This window comes from Charadrius vociferus, unplaced genomic scaffold, assembly GCF_000708025.1.
Source record: "Charadrius vociferus isolate BGI_N301 unplaced genomic scaffold, ASM70802v2 scaffold22, whole genome shotgun sequence".
Classification (NCBI taxonomy): Eukaryota; Metazoa; Chordata; class Aves; order Charadriiformes; family Charadriidae; genus Charadrius; species Charadrius vociferus.
Genome location: NW_009647427.1, coordinates 346,217 through 367,106, shown reverse-complemented (window position 1 = coordinate 367,106; position 20,890 = coordinate 346,217). Strand labels below are relative to the sequence as shown.

The 20,890-nt window shown below is 38.2% G+C and overlaps 1 protein-coding gene across 1 annotated transcript in view; it reads left to right on the top strand.

Moving 5' to 3' along the window:
* IL1RAPL1 (interleukin 1 receptor accessory protein-like 1) overlaps positions 1 to 20,890 on the top strand; it is a 355,957-nt gene that overhangs the window by 315,061 nt on the left and 20,006 nt on the right. Inside the window, exons 6-7 of the mRNA XM_009880548.1 lie at positions 10,526 to 10,658; positions 12,601 to 12,746. Of these exons, the coding sequence (XP_009878850.1) occupies positions 10,526 to 10,658; positions 12,601 to 12,746 (279 nt within the window). The remainder of the gene's footprint in view (positions 1 to 10,525; positions 10,659 to 12,600; positions 12,747 to 20,890) is intronic.

The following is a 20,890-nucleotide window of genomic DNA, read 5'->3' as shown; positions in this document are numbered from 1 at the left end:
GCAGGAATCCTGCCTTCGGCCAGACCCATCTTTTTTCCTGCGGGAATTCTGGTTATAACACAAGTCCTCTACTCCACTTGTATGCCTGCAGGTTAGAAAGCAGGGTCCAACTTCAAGAATTCAAGCTTGCCCCCATTTCTATACTTTTTCCCTTTAAATTCAAGTAGCACTGTGCTAGCTGGATTCTTTTCATTCCACTGGTGGCAGTTGTGCAGCTGCCCTCAGTAAGCATTGCCTATCAATATGCAATTACACAGAGGTATGCCTGCCTTTCGTGTGGAAAGGACGCTGATCAGTAGCAGTAGGTTCCAGCATGTGTATGGTCCAAGAGTATAGTGTATTTGTCATGGACTAGCAATCAAGTTTCTCCATTGGCAATTTTGTGAATGAGAGGGGTTTGTTTTCATGGATTTTGCTTTAGGGGGTTCTTCGGAAAACACCGGACTAACTCACACATGCAAGAGAAATAGGAAGACTACATGGTGTAATGTCTGTGGTATAAAAACAGAAAACCTAGCGCTGTTAGAAATAGCATGTATTCCTATGTTTATGCAGTAGAAATAGGTGATGTGTTAGGGCTTCTAAATTATATAAACAGTATTATTACATGTGATAATTAAATGGCAAACATCAGCCATTTCTGAGAATAAGCTAAGAATTAGTATTTTCTCTGTCCATTGCTATATCTTCCTGACATAACGTGGGGACACCATGATTTAAAGAAGAAGCGCACCTAAACTATACTTATATCATCCTTTTTCATTATTTTTTTTTTACATAGAAAACCCCAGCATGAATAAGCATGAAATACCTTCCTACCCTCAGAGGCTTTCTTGCAGTAAAAGGGAAAGTTGATGTTGATTTTATTTATCTGTTTTATCAGTAATCAATAGGTTCAGTTCCTCAGGGCTCTAATTTTCAGTGCTGTTTAATGGCTTTCCTGGTGAAAATTTGAACAGAGAAGTGGTTTCACATCATTTTGAACCAAATTAAAATATTTTGATTCACGTAATAGATGTATTTTATTTCAGTTGTATTTATCCTGTTATGCCACATTGCTTCATGGGAATGGTAGTTTTACACATCCACGTGCTTGACAAACTAACCAGAGTCTTTTCCAAATGGCGTTTTCCATCATATGGTAGGATCTGACAGAACTGGTAGTTCATGTAAGTCTTAGAACTGCTGATGTTTCCAGTATGTGCTGAAGAATAAAGATCACCAGAGGAAGATATAGTGTTGAATTATTTGTTATTTGTTAACTTGAGTCTCAATTTCCTCAATACCAACCCCGCAGGTGTGTGGCACTGTGCGTGCTACTTTCCAAAAACTGTACTTCTATAAAAAATACTCCATATGCAGCCCATCTCTATGGTACTTTTCAGAATACTTCCCTGCCCAAATAATCCCCTGCAACCTACTCAATCCATGGTAGGCTTGTTTATGAAGAAAGAGCAAAGGGAAGAAAAGAGTAATCAGGCTGAACAACGGAAAATAAACCCACAACTTATTATTTAATATATATGTGTAGCTACAAAGCTGAGAATTTGTTATATGTACTCAAATTATCTAATGATTGCACAAACACTACAATCCCTCTTCCCAAAGCAGTTAAAGAGCAGGTATTGTGAGACATTATAGTAAAACACAGTTTCTAACACTGTTCATTCAGTGCTATGTCTGAAGAAATCAACTGGCTGAACAGTTAGGGGCTGAAATGGCCGCAAGAGGTTGAATAGCCAATAATTTCTATGTAAACAGAATTGCGAAATCTGTTCCTTCAGATTATTGATATTTTCGTTTAAGTGTCATCTAACACAGTAAGTTGTTTGCTACAGCTCCCCAGAGCTAACCTATTTTAGAAAAACGCGTGTTATTTGTCATTATCTAGAATCCAGGACATACTCTGCATTTCACCTGTACTGAAAGTGTTGTGCAGTTCACCTGAGAGGGAGCCTGGGAGAAGGTACCGGGGCTGCAGCAGGTTGCCATGATTTGTGTACAGGGATTTTTCACGTGGACTAGCACTCACAAGAGACCAAATCAAACCCACTATATTCTGTTCAGAAAGGACAAGAAAACGGGATTTATAACAAAACCTCCACGGCAAGAGATTTGAATGTTTTCGTCTGTTGGACCGACACCCTTTAGGTTAAAAAAAAAAAATACTCAAAAGTTCACTTATTTCTATAGCTTGCACAGGTAAAAGAAAGCAAAGTGACAAGGGAGTTGTGCTATTGCAAGTTTACTATATTAGAAAATCATTGTCATCGTAGGCATGGGTGAACTGGATTTATCATTCCATTACATATCCTTAGCAAAACAAGTGTGCAACAGCTGCATTCTAACTCAGAGAAGCAGCCTAAGTCCCACTTTCAGTCTGCTGCTGCTTTGTCTCTGAATTTTGTACGGGAAGGAGGAAAATGTTATGAGAGCTGTAATGGCTTGAAACTGTCTTCCTTGACTAATAAAGATATTATCCTGGCTTTGTTGTTGCTTGGGGTCCAGGGTCATCTGTAGAACTCCCAGAGGTTGCTGCTCTTAATAAATTTCTTATCAATAAATATCCTTTACAAGAGAGACATAAATTGAATTATTTTAATTTTTTTTCCTAATCCAACCTCCCTGAAATGTAAAGAGATAAGCAGGAACCCCCTGGTGCTTTTCTAGGCATTTCCCAAAATGTGACCCAGAGCAGGACTTCACAAAGCTAAAGCCACAAGAAGCAGTTCTGGGGGTCAGAGTCTGCTGAGGGGCAGTGGCATCCCTGGGTGTGTGACCACTTTTGAGGCACAGAGAGAGACCATAAGGAGCATGGTCTTCCATATGGGACACCTTATGGGTGACCTTATGGGACTCCTTTATGCAAAGGCTACTTCAGGCTGTTGGTTAAGTTTGTTTTCTTACCATATAGCATCATTAAACTGCAAAAGCCACAGCACCGTAGTCAAAGGCAGTATGGTTGAAAAAGAATCCAGAAACAAAACACTGAACAATATTGAGCTAGGCATGGTGTGGACAGGTTTAAAGCTCCCAAGTCATAAGTCTATCAGAGCAAAAAAACATGTGAAGTTTGACATTTAGAGACTTTTTTTTTTTTCCTTTGGAGATATTCTGTTACCTAGGGTATTTTCTTGTGACTTGTATCTAAAACAGCTAAAGTTTTAAAACAGAAATTATGTTTTGATCTGACAGAGAGGGCACAGGAAAAAAAGTGTTTGAGAAATGCATTTGTCCAAAATAATCCATGAGAAAATACAAGCTTCTATAGTAGAAGTTAAGTCAAGCTTGTAAAACAATTGCAGTGACTTTCCTTTTTTTTAGCAACTCTTGCTTTATACTTGTGATAGTTGCTGTCTCCCACTCCAGCCTCTACTTCTGAAGAGGAAGGAATGAAAAATACTTGCTGAACAACTAATTTATCAGCCTGACATTACCATCTATCAAGAGGAGAGGCCTGCTGTTAGGAAAATCAAGATTATTGGTTCAGGGGTTTTGTTACCTCTTGTGAAATGAAGGTTAGTTTAACAATATACGTAGCTGAGAGATGTTCTGGGCATTTCGAGCCCAAAGTCCCATACATCACTTCTTTTTCTGCAGTCTGCTGTGGTGGTTGCTGTCTTCATTGACTCTCTCTCTGGCAACCCTGCTAAAGAGCCCATTCAAAGCAGAAAGGATTTGGATTTCTTTTCCTTCACAAGCTATGAAGCAGTCTATGAAAAATTGTTAATACTCTTAGGTTAATCTTAGATCTTACCATGTACTTTTCAGTATAGCACCTTAATAAGTGTTGCAGACTCAAATATCTCAGGGCTGATGGCAGGTAACATGTAAGCAGCAACATACAGATACCTCCATTATGTGTCCTGCTGTCGGACAGCTGTTCAGCAGCTGGAAGCCTTGGAGGGTAAAGGGCTTTTCATATGGTAGTGAATGACTATAAGCAGGCTAGGGAGTTTAACCCTATGGTGAATGAGGGCTAGTTTCTAAGTGAAAAAAAAAACACAAACAAACCAAAAACAAAAGAAATCCCTAATGAACCAGAATTAGGCATTTTTTTCCAATTAATATAATCAGAAATTGGAGGAAGTGATTTTTTAACCTCTCCAATAAATAGTGATACCTACAACCTCAGTGAAAGTTCAAAAGCTACTATATCTCTATGATCTTGTTGCAAACCTTCAGCTGATGTCTTTTTTTTTTTTTGTGGAGGAATGGTTGTGTGTACTCTAAATTTACACATTTATGGCCTGAAGAACTTATTTGATATATAATTCAGAGTCCCGTGCAATCAACATTCTGCTCCACAGCATAGCAAAATATGGACGGGTCTATTAATGAAGAGATATAGCTGTGTAATCACATTCAGCCACTTTGTATGATGCTTGCATGATAATATTTAGTGGAATGATAATACCCAGCCCTTTCAAACCTACATCCACTGAATTCAAAGTAGAGGGAATTTGCACATTGTAACCACAATTGTATGAATGCAAGACCTGATGCCTTGCCAAAGACTTCACAACATACCACTCAGCAACAAGACTAGAATTTAGCAGTTCCCAGCTTGAAGTTACATTTCAGAATCACAGAATCATGGAATTTTCAGAGTTGGAAGAGACCTCTAGAGATCATCTAGTCCAACTCCCCTGCTAAAGCAGGGTTGCCTAGAGCACGTTGCTCAGGACTGCATCCAGGCGGGTCTTGAAAATCTCCAGAGAAGGGGACTCCACAACCTCCCTGGGCAGCCTGTGCCAGTGCTCTGTCACCCGAACCATAAAGAAGTTTTTCCGTGTATTTGAACAGAACTGCCTATGTTCCAACTTGTGCCCATTGCCCCCTGTCCTGTCACTGGGAGCCACTGAAAAGAGTCTGGCTCCATCCTCCTCCAATCCACCCTTTAGACACTTGTAAGCAATAATAAGGTCTCTCCTCAGCTTTCTCTTCTCCAGGCTAAAGAGTCCCAGCTCTCTCAGCCTTTCCTCATAAGGGAGATGCTCCAGTCCCTCAGTCATCTTAGTTGACCTATGCTGGACTCTCTTCAGCAGTTCCCTGTCTCTCTTGAACTGGGGATCCCAGAACTGGACACGTGTTTATTTTTTTATTTTTTTAATTTGGCCTAACCTGCTATATGAAACATGCAGCAAGACAGTTACGGTCTGCTAAGAGAGTACAAGACACCAAGATGTGAAAATATGTATGTAAACTGGAGGGCAGCATAGCCGTAGGTGACGTTTTGCGTAGGCAAGGAAGGAATCAAGAGGAATCTCTGCTGTTCATCCTGCTCTAAGGATCATGGCTCAAAACTATTGGTACCTTATTTTCCTTTTTTTCTTTTTTTTCCTTAATCATGTTAGGATGTAAGACTTCTCTGAAAACATGAGCAGCTTCTACCTACCTGTCTGCTGGGCTTGGCAGATGGCATTGGCAAAACAAGTGGGTCATTGACTTTGTGAGGAGTTGGCACCTGTCTGTCACACCTAGGAAATTAACAGCTTTTACACCTCTCCACTTGGAAGACTGAAATTTTGTCAGTTCTTTTTCTCTAACACAAATGGAAAAAATGGTGTTTAATTCATGTGTGAGATATTTTGATTCCATCTGCCTTGGCCTTTTATAATTTCAGTTTGAAGTGTTAACATTACAAATAAATGGCATGCTTATAAGCGTGTAGGTATTTTCTGTGCATAAGTTTTATGAATGATTTACATTGTACAGTAAAAGAAAATCCCATATTTTAGTACACTTAACATTTCCACTCTTTTGGCCCTCAATATTACTAGATGCTTAGCATGGGTCTCAAGTGCTTAACTTCCGTAATATGTCTTTGAGGATTCTTCTAAAAAGCACTTGCAGAAGATGTCTGATAATTGTCATTGCTTCCAACAAAAATGGTTGTCCTTCACTGAAGAATCTGTCAAATCAAAGGCTAGAGTGGGTGCCATCGTAGTGTATGCTAACTTGTATGACTAATGGTGCAAGTGTAATTTAGACTGCCCATACAAGATGACATTTCACTAACCACAAAACATTCACTATTTGCTAATTACAACTAGCAGGTTCTTAGCAGGCTGATGTTTTTAATTATAGCTTATATACTAGGAACTTACTTTTTTTTTTTTTTTTTAATATTTAGAAGTTAGACAGTGCCCTCTCCTGGACATAGGTTCCCATAGCAGTAGTTTGCAAAGTGCCCCAAATGATGCCAATTAGAGAAAATGGACACAAAAACAGTGTGTTGCTCTGCTGAAAGGATTTGCTGATTTCAAGGAAGTACACTTTGTTGTGGTCCCTCCTTGCATTCTGCTCTAGTTGAAAGCATACTATGTAACAAAAATTGTTCTCAGTTTAGATGGCAAAGAGCTTTTGATTAATTTGACTTGAACTCAGTTGGCTAAAGTTGACAGTGCAACTTTATCACAGCAAGCAGCAGGGATATGTAGTGCTATATGGTCCAATTTTTACAAAAGTCAGCTCAATACAGGAAGAGCATTTGCAACTTCAGAAATAAGGGTGGTCGAGAAACATGCAGTTGGAGCTTACTTTTTAGGTGTTCTTTTACATGTCTTTATTGCATTATTTCACAGAAAAAAAATGATAATTATACAGAGAAGTAAAAAATGTCACTTTTCTTTTTATCTTCTCTTGAGGTTGTTGTGGTTTGGGTTTTTTTGTTCGTTTTTTTTTTTTTTTTTTTTTTTGGGGGGGGGGGGGGGAGGTGTTAATAAAAGCACCAACACTATCATTTTCACTTAATTAGATTAGAATTATCCCATGCCTTTGGGCTTTTCTGGGGTCCATAAAAAAACAGTTTACCCAGGACATAACTTGAGACAGAACATTCTCAAGAATTTACAACATCTCACAGCAAAGGGGACAGAGAGAGAGATGGATTTCCCTAGTAATTTGATTTAAAACATATAGTTACTTTAAAATATGTATTTAAATTCTTTCAAAGATAGACTATAAAACTGTAATAATCCAGCATTTACAGGAAAATTTAAATTAATGGCATAGAAAGCATTACATATCCATTCATCAAACTTTTACAGTTTTCATATCATGGCTATAGTTTTTCTCAGCACAGACAACACATGGAGGGATATAGCTGTGTAGGGTTAACTGTGAGTGATTTCTATTAACTGGCTGACACACTGTTTTATACATCAGCTTAAACATGAAGAAAAGCAGCTCTTGTATCTATTTACTTAAATTTTGCATGCTTTCCAAAAACGTGCAGACTTCTTAAAAACAGACTGTCCATGCAGAGCAGCTGCTCTCTGCCAAACCAGGCATCCTCTATCTGCTCCCTTCAGAGGTGCACTTCTAGGGAAAAATACGGCCCATCCTGCAGCATACGCTCATATGAGGGCAGCTCTGGAGCAGACATCGGGACGTGCTCCCAAAATACTCTGTCCACTCATAATGTTGCCCTTCAGTCAGCCTTTGCCCATTACTTACATGTGCTTGCAGCTGGGAGCATCTCCGCTCCACCAAGCAGGCCCCACTGCCCTCTGCAAGGAGCCGTGAGCTCTGGAGTAACAGACCTCCTCATTAATGGTCACAGTTGGTCATTAGCTGGTCCCTGAATCTTTCTTGATGACCTACTAATGAACTTCCCATTGGCTTATTGTGAAGATTGGTCAAGGTAGACAGTATAGGTAATTTATAGCTCAACACCCAGCATGCTAATGGCCTTTGCTCAGCAACTGTAAGCGACACAGTACTACTAAGAGGCATTACATCCTTCCTAATTTATTTCTCAGGTGTAAATATTTCACGTTGAATGGAAACTTTGGATTCTGTGTTTAAAGATATGATTACATATTTTATTTAGGGGGAAAATTTCTTTAAGAATTTAATGAGGAAAAGAAACCTTAATCTTACAAACTCTTTTTTTCTGACATCTTTTTGCCCTTAACAAAAGGTATTTATTTTTAAAAAACAAACCTATGCATGTTAATATTCAGCTGTAAAAGGCTCAAAGGCCTGCACAGTGCAAAAATCAGCTCTCAGTGGGTGCCTGTTAGCCGCAGGAGCCAGGAGAGCTTTGATGGTTCAGCACCTGTGGTGCCTAATCTCTGTGATTCTTGGATAAGATGGCCAGAAGCTACAGTCCCTGTAGCTGTGATCTTGCCAGCTCTTAAAAGCTAAAAAGTTTCAACTGGGCCTTGACTTGGTGGGAATGCTCCAAAAAAACCTCCAAGAAGTGGCAGTGATGTATTAGGTAGCACTCTTCCCTCTAAGACTGGTAGATAATGCCATAGGGGTTATCCAATTATCACAGGAGCCTGCTTTTGCTTTAGACGTGCTGGTACCTTCTGTTTTGAGAGTGATCAGAGTCCATCAATGCTGCAGTTACTAGGCATTTCACAGCCCTGAACGTGTGCTAGGTTGGATGACTGTGTCCAAGATATTCATAATCCCTTAAGCTTTTGTATTTTCATTTTTCACATCCTCATGTATCATAATTATGATGCAAAATGAAAAAAAAAAAAAGTAGTTAGCTTATATTTGCTATGTAACTGCTGTAATAAACTGGGTGTACATCTGTTAAGATCTCCTGAGCACAACCAGGAAGTTTATCATGTTACATTATAGGTTTTCATAGGTTTTCATGCACTTGACCCACATTAAGCGGTGTCCCAATGCTCACCTCATTCCTTGCAAATGGCCTCATGGCTGCAAAAACCATTCTCTCCAGTGCTTCCAAATAGCAATTCTTGAGCTGTGTAGAGATTGAGGAGGTGGTTTCCAGGGAGGTTGTCCTGACCATTGCTCCCCGTGGTGTGGAAACAGGAGCTGTGGTTGTCTTTAGAGAGTTTTTGCCCTCTCACTGAGGATCTTTAGCTTCCATTTGGCAACTATGCTCTAAATGAGATGAGATTAACAAAATGTCTCATTAGTCAGAGAGTTGATTTCATACCTTTTGATTACTAATGAGACCCTCCTCTCCAACCTAGTTTCAAATTCTGGGCTACTTCTGTCTCTTTAGCAGACATTGCTGGCAAAGAGCGTGGCACCAACCAAAAGTTCAGGAAATTACTAAAAGCAATTCAGTTCCTAAACAGCTTGTGAAAGCAACATAAATGGTACTTGCTTTGGTGTTGTACATTTTGATTACAAACACTTGATTCTGCACTCTTTACGGTACGGGTGTGGGAGTTCAAGCCAGATAAGGGAGCCAGATGCTTCTACAGAAATCCAAAAATCACTTCAGATAAGTAAGACATTTATTTAACAATTCTCATCTTCTTGTTATACAGTATTCTGCATTTGTTTCTATACTAAAAAGTAAATAGAATTTTCAAATACTAATGTCATACGTTTGAGAAGAACCAGGTCCTGACCCAAAGCAGTGTATTTTTAATGAAATTCATTGAACCCAGATGGACTTCTCATGGCATCTCGGTACAGAATGAAGTAATGGTAACAATGCATTATTTTTTTTTCCCCCCAAGAGCTGTGGTCAGTAAGCTTTAAAATTCTAAGATCAAAAATTGAAAGTGTAAATAAAATATGAGTTTGGTCTCAGCAGTAAAATAAACTCCATGAAAATACTCTCCTCAGGGGGGGAAAAAAACTCCTTAAATCACTGCATAATTATCCACTAAAGAAATGCACATAGCAGTTTAGAAGTGCACGTTGGTGCACGTTGAGACAAACATCTTTACAGCAGCAAATGGGAGATCTTTGGCTGTGAGGCTGTCCTCTAGTTAGTTTTATCTGATCTTACCAACACACAAAACGTGTGCAAAGGACCATTTCAATCCCTGTGTGTGCTGAAACCACAAAGCCAAGTAAGACACAATGTAAGGCTACACAATGAAAATAAACCAAAGTGAAGGCATATTACATTTTTAATTTTCACTATAACGATTAAATAAGTAACGCTGCACACATGCAGAATCTCTGTTCCTTGCTTCATGTACCTCATGGTTATTTGTGTTCATACGGCCAGATGTGTCCCACAATGTACATAATGAGTTCACATGTGTTCTTTTTTCAAGTTTCAGTGTTTAATACTTTCCTGCAAAGATAATGTAGCAATGAGCCCGCATCTTTCTACTAGCTGCCCCTTGGCAATTGTACCCTCCAGGAATCTACCGGGCAACTTACAGAAACCACTGCAAAGCTGAACTGACACAGATGTGACTGCATGTCTATTTAACCTAACCTTTACCTGTTTTCAGAGAAAACATGGAAATCTTTGGATGTTACCTCTTTTTGAAAAAGCATAAACTTTAGCTTCCTTACCAAACATAGAAAACTTGGTGAAACAACACTAAATTGAATCCTGTTCTTATGTAACATGTAATTTCATTTTTATTTTATTTATTTTCTGAAAATATATTGACAAGTGGCAAGACAAGTAGATACTTTTGGATGTTTTCACCAGCAGCTGGAAACTGAGGGTCTCTACAGATACAATTTATTTTTTTTAATCAACAAAAGCAACTGATTAAAAAATGAAAGTTTTTTTACAAAATTTGAAATAACATGTTTTTTACATTCTTTTTAACAGGTGGTTCTGCTAATCTAACCTGCCGAGCTTTTTTTGGATATAGTGGAGATGTCAGTCCTTTAATCTACTGGATGAAAGGGGAGAAGTTTATTGAAGATTTGGATGACAGCCGAGTATGGGAAAGTGACATCAGGTAAAAGAAAAAGTATTTTGTTTTTTCAGTTAGTATCTTGTTTTGATAGTTCATGAAATACTTGTTATCACAGACTAACTCAGGAACACTTTGGGTCTGATCCCTGTTTTTGCAAGATCCATTCTTTACCTTTTCAACTCCACCAGCAGAGAACACAAAAATGCGTGCCTCTGCCAGATCTGATCTCAGAAAGCTGCAAAAGAAAAATAGCTGCTTGTCAAGTACCATAGTGTAACCAATTGAAATTTGCATAGTGATTTTTTCAAACTTTGGCAATCTACAATAAGAACCATTAAGACAGTTACTGAGATGAAACAAAGAAAAATAAATACGTCAAGGAAAACAGCTCAAAATAAGTTTTTTAAAACACAGAGCCTTAAATAAATGCTGAAGTCTGGCTTCTTTTGTAATGTTTTGGTTTCTTTTCTTCAAGGAAAAAACTGAGTTCCCTGGGATGTAACCTGGCCTGTGAGAGCCAAGCATCCTGTTATGTGGGCTGCTTATATCTGCTGAAACACTTGTTTTAGAGAGTATTTGGCTATCTGCATCATGTACTTTTACTGCTCCTAAAAGTGCTACATCATTTGGAAATTAAGAAAAAAGTGGTTTGGTATTGAGAATTATATGCCTGACATCGTGTACCAATACCTTTCCAATATGAAGTATCTACTTGGATCTGAAGAGATTCCTTTTTCATTTATAATCCTGCATGTGTGTATATCACTCTGCCTATATATATCATGAATAAATCCAGAACTGAAGGCAAATCAAAACGTGTATTAGAAAGGAAGCTAAATAATCGCGGGTGTGTTATCTACAGTGATTGTCTATAATAGAACAAAATGAGTTTATTTACACTTCACCTCCTACACAGGAGTTTACTATCTCATCAAAAGACATGAAGTCGCACTCATTTACAGCTTAACCTCGGACTTCTTTAGTGTAACCAAAGTAACAGAGACAATTCCTTTGCCAAAATCAAGAAGGCCACATAGACATTCAAGGTCATATCCATGTCTCCAGATATAGCCAAATGGAAGCATATTTCAGCCCAGTGTGTTTCAAGTTTCTTATATAAAGCTCAAGAGCAGTACACTAACAATGGCACATGACAACCAGATCAGCTGTATTTTGCATCTGAAGCTTTTCCTGAGCCCTTCAGCCAGAGACTTGGCATTCTGAACACTGAGAAAAAAAGGTGATAAAAATCCTGCTTGTTTTGTGGAGGCAGGAGCAGGAAGGCTGGTTTCCACTACTTTTGTCAGGTGTGAGATGAGGGAACAGCCTAGAGCCGTTTGTCATTTGCTTTTCTGGGTTTCTAAAACCACTGGTGGGCATGCTAAGAGGTAAAGAAAACAAGGTGAAGTTAGGTGGAGTCGTACGCAGGAGGTCTTTTATTTATCATCTGCATGAACGAACGGCATTGGGTATGCCAGTTCTTTATACTGATTTATAATACACAGTCAAATTTTATAATATACTCAAGAAATAATTTTTCAGACCCTGACATGAACACACTGTTTCTGAGTGACGAATTGGAAAGCCTCAGAAAGTGCATTAATAGTGTTTGGTCTGGGCTCCTATTGTGACCCTAAACCCCAATATAACTCTTTTCACTTTTCTCTCTTCTAACATTTCAAGACTTCACATGCTACCGATCAAGGTCTCGATCAGAGTGTACAATAATATATTTTCAGTGTGCACATCATCTTGTTTAAAGAAGACAATTAACTGAAGCTCTCATTAACATTTACAAAGCCAAACATCCTCATTAGGAGTGAGAAAGAAAAGGGCGTGATATAATTTAATTAAGATTTCATCAAACCATAGCCAAATTTGAAGCCAGAGAGTTGTGAATTGTAAGTAACAATGTTATGTCGTGATTATCTAATGCTCCACTGTGATACAAGCAGAATAGCAGCGGTGGTTGCTTTTTTCTCAGGGTTCTTAAGGAACATCTGGGGGAACAGGAGGTTTCCATCTCATTGATTCTTGACTCTGTGGAAGAAGCAGACCTGGGGAATTACTCGTGCTACGTTGAGAATGGAAATGGACGCCGACACGCCAGTATTCTTCTACATAAAAGGGGTAAATATTCAGCTTTTCTCCATGAAATGGCACATTATAGGGGTGGTCAGTTTGTAGAGCTTCCTTCTGATGCAAGCATGAATTTTGGCTTCCTGAGATATTAATAGGCAATTAATATTTTTCCCCTGGCATTTCTGCAACTTTCAAAATAAAACAGACAGGTTGTTTTTAACTATGGCTGCCACTGAGAAAAATACAGTAATACCTTTTAATTATATTTATATAAAAGATGCATTTAATAATTCATGAACTCTAAAACTAATAAAGGCTCAATAGAGAAAAAAATAATAGGAATCCACAGGTAATACAACTGTAACAACTTTCTGTAAGAAATAAAATACTAGAAAAGCCAACAAAAATACATTCCACTTCTATCAGAAATGCCACCTAAACCCCACGCTAGGGGAGTTCCTGCGTAGCCTGACTGTGGACATTTTCCTTCTAACATATTTGTTTAACACCAACATTTCTGAAGTGGAGTATCATAACAGAAACTTCTAAGGACCTTCCTGTTTCTACTCACCACTCGCATCCCATGATTCCAGCCTGCCTAATGGCCACAGGTATCTCCCACAGAGATAATTACGGAGAGGTGGAGAATCTCTTACAAAGGAAGGTTCCCAGATCCACTTTGTTCACCTTAGCTCCCAGAGGGTGCTCCACATGCCTGGGCTTGACGCTCCCCACCTTCATGCTGCATCCTGCTGGTTTGAGAGAGCAAAGAATAATCAGGAGCGGTGTCTGTACTTAGCTGTGATTACTGTGCTTTTTTTTTTAGGCTGTTTGTAAAGGTGAGCAAACCAGGTTCTGTGGTGCTTAACTACTTGTAGCATCTCAATTTATATCAAAGCAGTGATGCCTTCCCTAGTTTTACTCTTCTAACATGCAAAGTCTGTCTAAGTTTAAAAGGAAGCCATAAATCAAGATAGTGTGACTCATTTATTTAAATGTATTTTGTGTACTTCCAGTCAATTTAATAGAATTTGTAGCCATTTTTCTGAACTCTTGTCATTGCTTCTTAAGAGATGCAGATGTAAATAACCAGATGTTTTGCTTAGCCTGGCATTTGCCATATTTTCTTGAATTTACTGAGATGGGAAATTAACTTATTGAGTAATTGAACTTCAACGATTTGCCAGCTAGTAGTCATATACTCCTAATTCAGAGATGCTTGAACCTAGAGTAAGAGCTTAACCCAACAAACACTGAAATCTAATTTCTTGTCTTTAATAATGAAATTAGTACATGGAACACTGAGAATAAAGATTTTTTAAGTCTTAAAATACTTTAAAACCAATACTTAATTAACTGATGTGTATTAAGCCACATGCTGATGGCAAGTCCTTATTTTCCTTTCCATACAAGCAGTAGCTCCATACAAGCAGAAGCAGCTTCTCTGACCACCAGCTTTTTAATCTAACAATGTGCATACATAAATTTTGCAAGGATCTACTTTTCTTGCTTCCTTTCTTAGAGAAATCAGTATGTCAAACACACCACAGTATGTGGCCTCATGATGACATGCTCAAAAGGAAGAAATCTCAATATTTAATTGCCCTTATAAATAGTAAAAAGCTAAAAATAGCAAACACTCCCCCAAATATTTTTTTTTTCCTCTTTAAGTAAGGCTGAATCTGAAATTCTGATTTGGAAACAAAATCTGTTGTGCCCTCAAAAAACAAAAGGTACTTGTTACAAGCCTTCTACATACTTTGCATGTTGACAACTGTTTCAGTGAAATGATAAATTAACCATGACAGATAAAAATTTGAGCTAGTGTCTCAGGTCCCCTAGGAAGAGGAGCTTTGCACTACTTGCTTAGTCTCCTGTATATCACCATGACAACATTTCGTTTTAGGTTTCCTTGTTTAGATCTCTGCTAGGAATGAGTTAGCTGTTTATTAATTTCTGATTATTGGCTCACGTAGAACAATTGGGACCTAACAATTAGGTAAATTTGCTTCCTGACACTAAGGCATTTGCAGAGGTATTAGTTTTGGCTGGTTTTCTAGTTGGTGATCTTTTTTCCCAGCAGTATAATCCAACAAAAAAATGCTGAATCTGGAATGTTCACTGGGTACCTGAAAAAGAAATAATCCTTCTTAAACTTCATATGTGGTACATTATCACCAAGATCAGGAGGGAGAGGAAAGCAGAAAGCTCTGTTACTGAACAAAAAGTATTCCTGGGAAAAGAGGTATTTAGGGCTAATTGCTGCAGAGGGAATTCGGGTACGAAATTTAAGCATTTCAAACAGCTTTGCAACTGCTGCTTCACACCGGTCAATATATTCTCTCTAAACTTAAACTTCCAGGGGGAGCTTTTGGATATGCCTTGAAGGGGCAAGATGTTCAGAGTCTAAATTGCCAGCAAAAAACTGGATGTGTCTTCCTCCCTCTTCCCACCCGTCAGCCCAGCAGGGACACACAGAAAACACAAGCAGGGTCCATCCGATGGTGGTCCCTACCACAAACCAGTGCCTGGCACACCCAGATGGGGAGAGGGGGCTTCTCCTCCTTCCCTGACATGGCGTGGAAATGGAAAGCCAGAGCCTCCCCTTCCCCGTGAGGCATTTTGGGAGAAGAGCAGAACACAGCTCCCTTGGGCTCCACTACCACTTGTGCAGGAAAAGCGTTTGGGCATCTAGTTTGGGTATCCAGCAAGGGGAAAAAGCTAGGGCCCCTGGCACCTCGCTCTAGCCCAGATGCCACTGCTCTGCATCTCAGGGAGCTGAGCCCCCATTTTCTCCTGAGCTTCTTTTACTTTCTGACTGCCAGCGGAGAAAACCTATGATCTATGCTTTTGTGCAGCCATCTAACCATTTTTAGGCTGCTAACTTTCCTCAGACGCTGTGCGTAGGGAGCATTTAACTCAGAGCTAAAGGCAGTAGAGCTTTTTAAGCATGACAATGTCAATGCTGTTTCCTTTTCTGGTCCATTCCTGCAAAATTTGGCCAAAAATAATGAGAAAAAGAGAGGGATCAGAACCCAGGAGATTTAACTTTCATTCTCTTCTTCCAGCTCTTGGCCAAATCTCTTTCTATCACCTTTACAATAATCAAGTTATTTTCTCTTTTGTGTGAGAAAAAAAAAAGATCTACTTGTTATAATCTAAGGCTGATTGTGTTACTTATTGGCGATAGCTGCCATCTATCATCTGTAGGAGTTACAGGTTAATCTTCAGCCAGGTAGAGGAATCTTCTAGAAATTAATTTTGAGAGTGGTACTGACAGCAGCTACGCACAAATTTATTGACAGACCACAAATTGCAGATGATATAAGGGGTGGATCACACACTATAATTCTATCTTTTCCGTGGGTTTTTAATTCAAGAAGAAAAGCCCATAGTCTATCAATGTAGCAGATAAAAATTTAATGCATAAGGAGAAAGAATGTGCTTCTACACTGTTACACATTGAAAAGTATGAGTTTCATGCTGGATCAAAGCCTTTGTAGTCTCATTTAATCATAGACTATGTTGGAAATACAGATTAATATCTAATTATGTGATTATTTTTGTGAAAATTCTCCTCTGCATGCCTGCATCTAGAACTCCAAGGTAAAAAAAAAAAAAAAAAGCCTCAAATTCAATCTTGGCTTTATTTAAATGTTATTATTTTAAAAGCTTAATATTATACCTGTATTTTTCATGGGACAAGCACCAGAACTAAGAGCAGGTAACATACTTTATGCATTTTTTTCAAAGTATCTCCTTCCCTTTCTTCCCATTTTTCTCAGTGCTGTCTAATTTCCTGTCCTGGGCCTCTTTTATGTTTTGAGTTCATTTTCCTCTGTCATAGATGTTCTCAATGGGTCTTCTTGACTGTAAGCTAATGAGAGATGGTTAAAACAACTTTTTTTCTGTTGGTATAGAAAAAGACTTGCACTGAAAACAATTGTTTAGAGGAAGAGATTGATTCTATTTGAAATTGCCCATGAGAATGTATGTTTGAAAAAGAAACAAGTTAGTATTTCCTATAGGAAGTGCATCTTGAGGAAAGCTACAAATAAGTAGGTGTACTTTAAACTCCTAATTTATTAAACCATAAACATCATATTAATATGTCCTGTAAAATTTAATAGCAAATTCTGAATAGCAAGGAATTCTGAATTTTCTTCAGTTATTAACAAAAATGGAATTGCTGACAAGCACCTTAAATTACAGTGTCATTTGCATAGTAGTGTACATCTGTTTTATTACTTTAGGACTTGAATAAGTTACGTTTTTGATCTCATGAGCATTTTCAGTCACTAAGACACGATTTCACACAGTGGTGGTGATGAGTGACAATAAGAGCTAAAAGAGAAAAGACATTAGTTCTTTTCCAACCTCTGCGAAGAAACTGCAGGTGCTGTAACTCCCTTTGCCATAAAGCTTCACGATGCTTCTGAAGTTTCTGAATGGGAGCTTGTCATGTGAGATACGAGAGCAATGACTTTTATATTTCAGCTGCTGTTAATTGGTCCTAATTACTTGAACATTCCAGGAAATCTCTGAGTCTCAGTGGAAGCAAAACATTGTAAAACTCTGACCCACTTGGTCAGTTAAGTCCTTACACATGTATATCTTCCAGTGTATAAAGCATTCAGTTTTTATTCTGCACTGCAGGAAAATATTTTCTGAGTTCCTAACCAGGTTTTAGAATTGGAATTTAAATTTGATTTGATTTGATTTGATGGGAATTGATTTTTCATGCCCCTATGGCCATTAAGGAAGCCTTCAGGTTGTCAATGGGCTGGGCAGTGCAAAGGTTCAGTCTCCTAAGAGGTTCATAATATTCGCCCCAAACTCTAATATTACCTCCCTTCCTGTCCCAAACCTAACCAGAAGTGACTGTTCCTTTTATGCTCAATCTCGTCTAAAATCAGTAAATTAGTAGAACACTAAAGACTACTGCCTAACAGAAACTCTTCATAAGACCATTTTCTTCATCAGTAACATTTTTCTCATCCTTTAGAAAATTGGACTAAGACATCACCAGTAAAAAGGTTAGTCAGATTACTTAGCATGTACCTTAATCTAACTTTCCTCTGACAAAGTGTCAAAAAAGTTAGTTTGTTTAACAGATTCCTTTTTAAAATGGCTTTTGTACCACTTTTATCATAGTTCTTCTCTTTATATAATGTCTAAGTGCAATTCTAACCTTGATTGGCAAGGATGAAAATATTTCAAAATAAAATGTCACAAATTGTTCCCATAACCCATGCAGAGCTAAATTATTCATTAATGCTATCCTCAGAAAAAAAATGTAAACAATATGTTTTATGATCTTACATCCTTGGAACTTGGTACTCCATTTTTCCCCACATTTTAGCACCTCCCAGTGCTTCTTACATTCATTTCTTTCAGAAGATCTAAAAGAAGTAATTGTGTGGGCTGTCTGATTTCTGTAGTGCAATAAGCAAATAGAAGTTCTCCTAATCAGTAAGGTTTGAAGTCATACACAATTCATTTATTTGGGGAAGCTAACCAGAGATTAATGCAATTCTGCACCATGATGACTTTCTTCCTTCAACCTGAAGTATAAACGTCCTTTCAAATGCGGTGTTCTGTGTTTAAATGCAGTAAGCTTCAGTAACACGGCAGCATCTATATTTTTTTCAACCTTATCCTCTTTTGAGCTAACATACTGTTGGAGATAGTCAGTGTAATTATTCTCCTGCTGGAAACAGGTATCCCGCACTTCTTAGAAGAAATAAAAATGTCATCGGTAAGAATATACTTCTATTATAATAATTTACTATCTCTATTCTAATAACACTGAGAAATCCAACAGCACCAAGGCTCAGATATGCTGCCTGCCATACTGATGAATAGGTTAACAAGATCCCTGTCTTGTATTTAAACACGTGTACATATAATCCTGAACCTGACTAGTTCTTTTTCATAGATGGATCGGGAATATATATTATATATTGATCTAAAAAATAAAGTGAGATGACTAAGTCTCAATAGTTCTAATAAATAAAATGAAACTACGGCATTGAAAACCATATTAAAAACTGTAACTAAATTTAGCCTCCTTAAGTCAACTCTGCAGACATCTACAGGCATGCATGGCCTGTGCTGGCAGAAAGCATGTACTTCATGCTAAGAAATGGTTTCATAATCAAGGTAATGAACGTCCCAAATCTGTTTCTACTGGTATCAGAATTATTATTGTCCTACAATATCCATCAGTAATTGCTCACAACAGAATACATAAAGGCATCTAGGTACCTTAAAAACAAACAGATTTTGTTTGGCACGTTGAAACAAATGAACAAAAAATCCTAAAAAGTAGAGAATAGATCTAATCTATATATTTATATAAATGCACATTGGATATGCACATGCTGTATAAAGCTGTGGTTCCATATGCTATACTTTGGGAAGATAGATTGTTTTACAGCCATGCCATAATGAATTCTGTATTGGGGTGGGGGGGGTGGGGGTGGGGGTGGGGTGGAAGCACGTACTTCTCCACTTTTAAACTGTGAGTATGAGTTTCTTTCTTCCTAACCTAAACTTTGCCCACTGTTTACTGCTGATGTCCAAAATGAGACTCAGACAAGTACTGCTGTGTTAGCCAGCCTCCTCCTTTCTTCAGAAGGAACACAACCATTTATATCCAAAGCTGTATGGTATGACATGTCAGTCTTGTGTTGGCTATCAGTATCTACCTTCTTTACCTTCTCTCAGGTGTTGTCATGAGAGCTTTAGCATTGTCTTCAACTGCTCTTCCAAATTATATTCATTACCTTTATGTTTCATTAACTAATTTAAGTCTATGGAAGTATGCCTAGACAAACTGAGAACTATCTCTAACCAAACCTTGTAACCTTGTGAGTTAAATTGTCCAAGAAAAGCAGAGAATGGGAATGAGCGTAGGCCACAAAGTTGCAAAGATTTATGTATGCGCTAACCTGAAGCTCTGTGAATAGTCCTGTTGACTTCAGAGGGATTACTTGTAGTCGGTGAAGTTAAGCAATCTGCGTAAGTGATTGCAAAATTGAAACCTCATATAGACTGTAATTGGATTTTGAAAAAGGCTTAGACATTGATTACACAGATATAAATCACATGTCCTCAAAGAGTTATAAATCACAAAAAAACGAATGTTTGAAATATAATTATTTTTCTTAGTAGCTCAGCTGTATGTGGACTAATAAATAGAAAAAGATTAATTTTAAATTATCACAGATCATTAAATGTAAAGTCCCTGAAGCATGTCATATAAGTCAAAAGACATGAATCTCTGAAGGCACCCTTTTGTTTACCTTCTTGTTACAACTCCAGTTACAATAAGTGAATTACCTGCATGACACAGCAAAAGGATGTTTATCAAATATCAAAGCCAGGTGAGGATCAAAGATATATACTACAAATAAGCCTAATAATAAGGATAGAATCAGTATAAAATGAATGTATTTTTTACCAGCCATGTCATGACGGATATTTGGAGAGGACGCGTACTTCGTTTTAATTAGCTGTCTCCTTCACTGGGTTGCTTGGCCAAAGCCTCCCGATAAGGAAAAAAATATTGTAGCCATTGGTCAAAATGCTTGTAACAAATCTTGTTTTAAGTTGAAGCTATTTATTCAGAAACCAATATACTACTGCAGCAGTAATCAATGTGTTTTCCCTTGGAGTAGAACTGTTCCTGTGCTACTGGAGGACTATTGTTAATTGCCTGTAACTAAATGATTGCTGTGCTTCTGGATGTAACTCCCTGGCACTCGCTCATTTGTTGTGTTTAACAGAATGCCTGTCCCCCTAAGGGTTAGCTGAGTAATTTTCCTCTACTATTTTCTACATTCAGCCTCAGCTCCTTAAGGGGGGCCAGGTCTGTAATTTGAGCAACGTAACACAGAGGCTAAATAGATTTTAAAAGGTTTGCACTTTTCGTCTCTCCCCTCTGATGCAGAATTGTGTTGAAATTGAATCTTTTTAGCGTGGAGCCACCACAGGAAACTGGAATTTCCGCAGGAAAAACATATTCCACTTCAAAGGGAGTGTAATGCCTGCTACAGCTACTCTGCTCAAATCCCCAAGCAAAAGGCAGCATAGAGCAGCAGGAAAAATTGTTTTTGCGAAATTAACCTTATGCTCCAGCCTTGCTGTCACGCTTCAACTTAGCCTTAACAGTCAGTGCGTCATTGTTG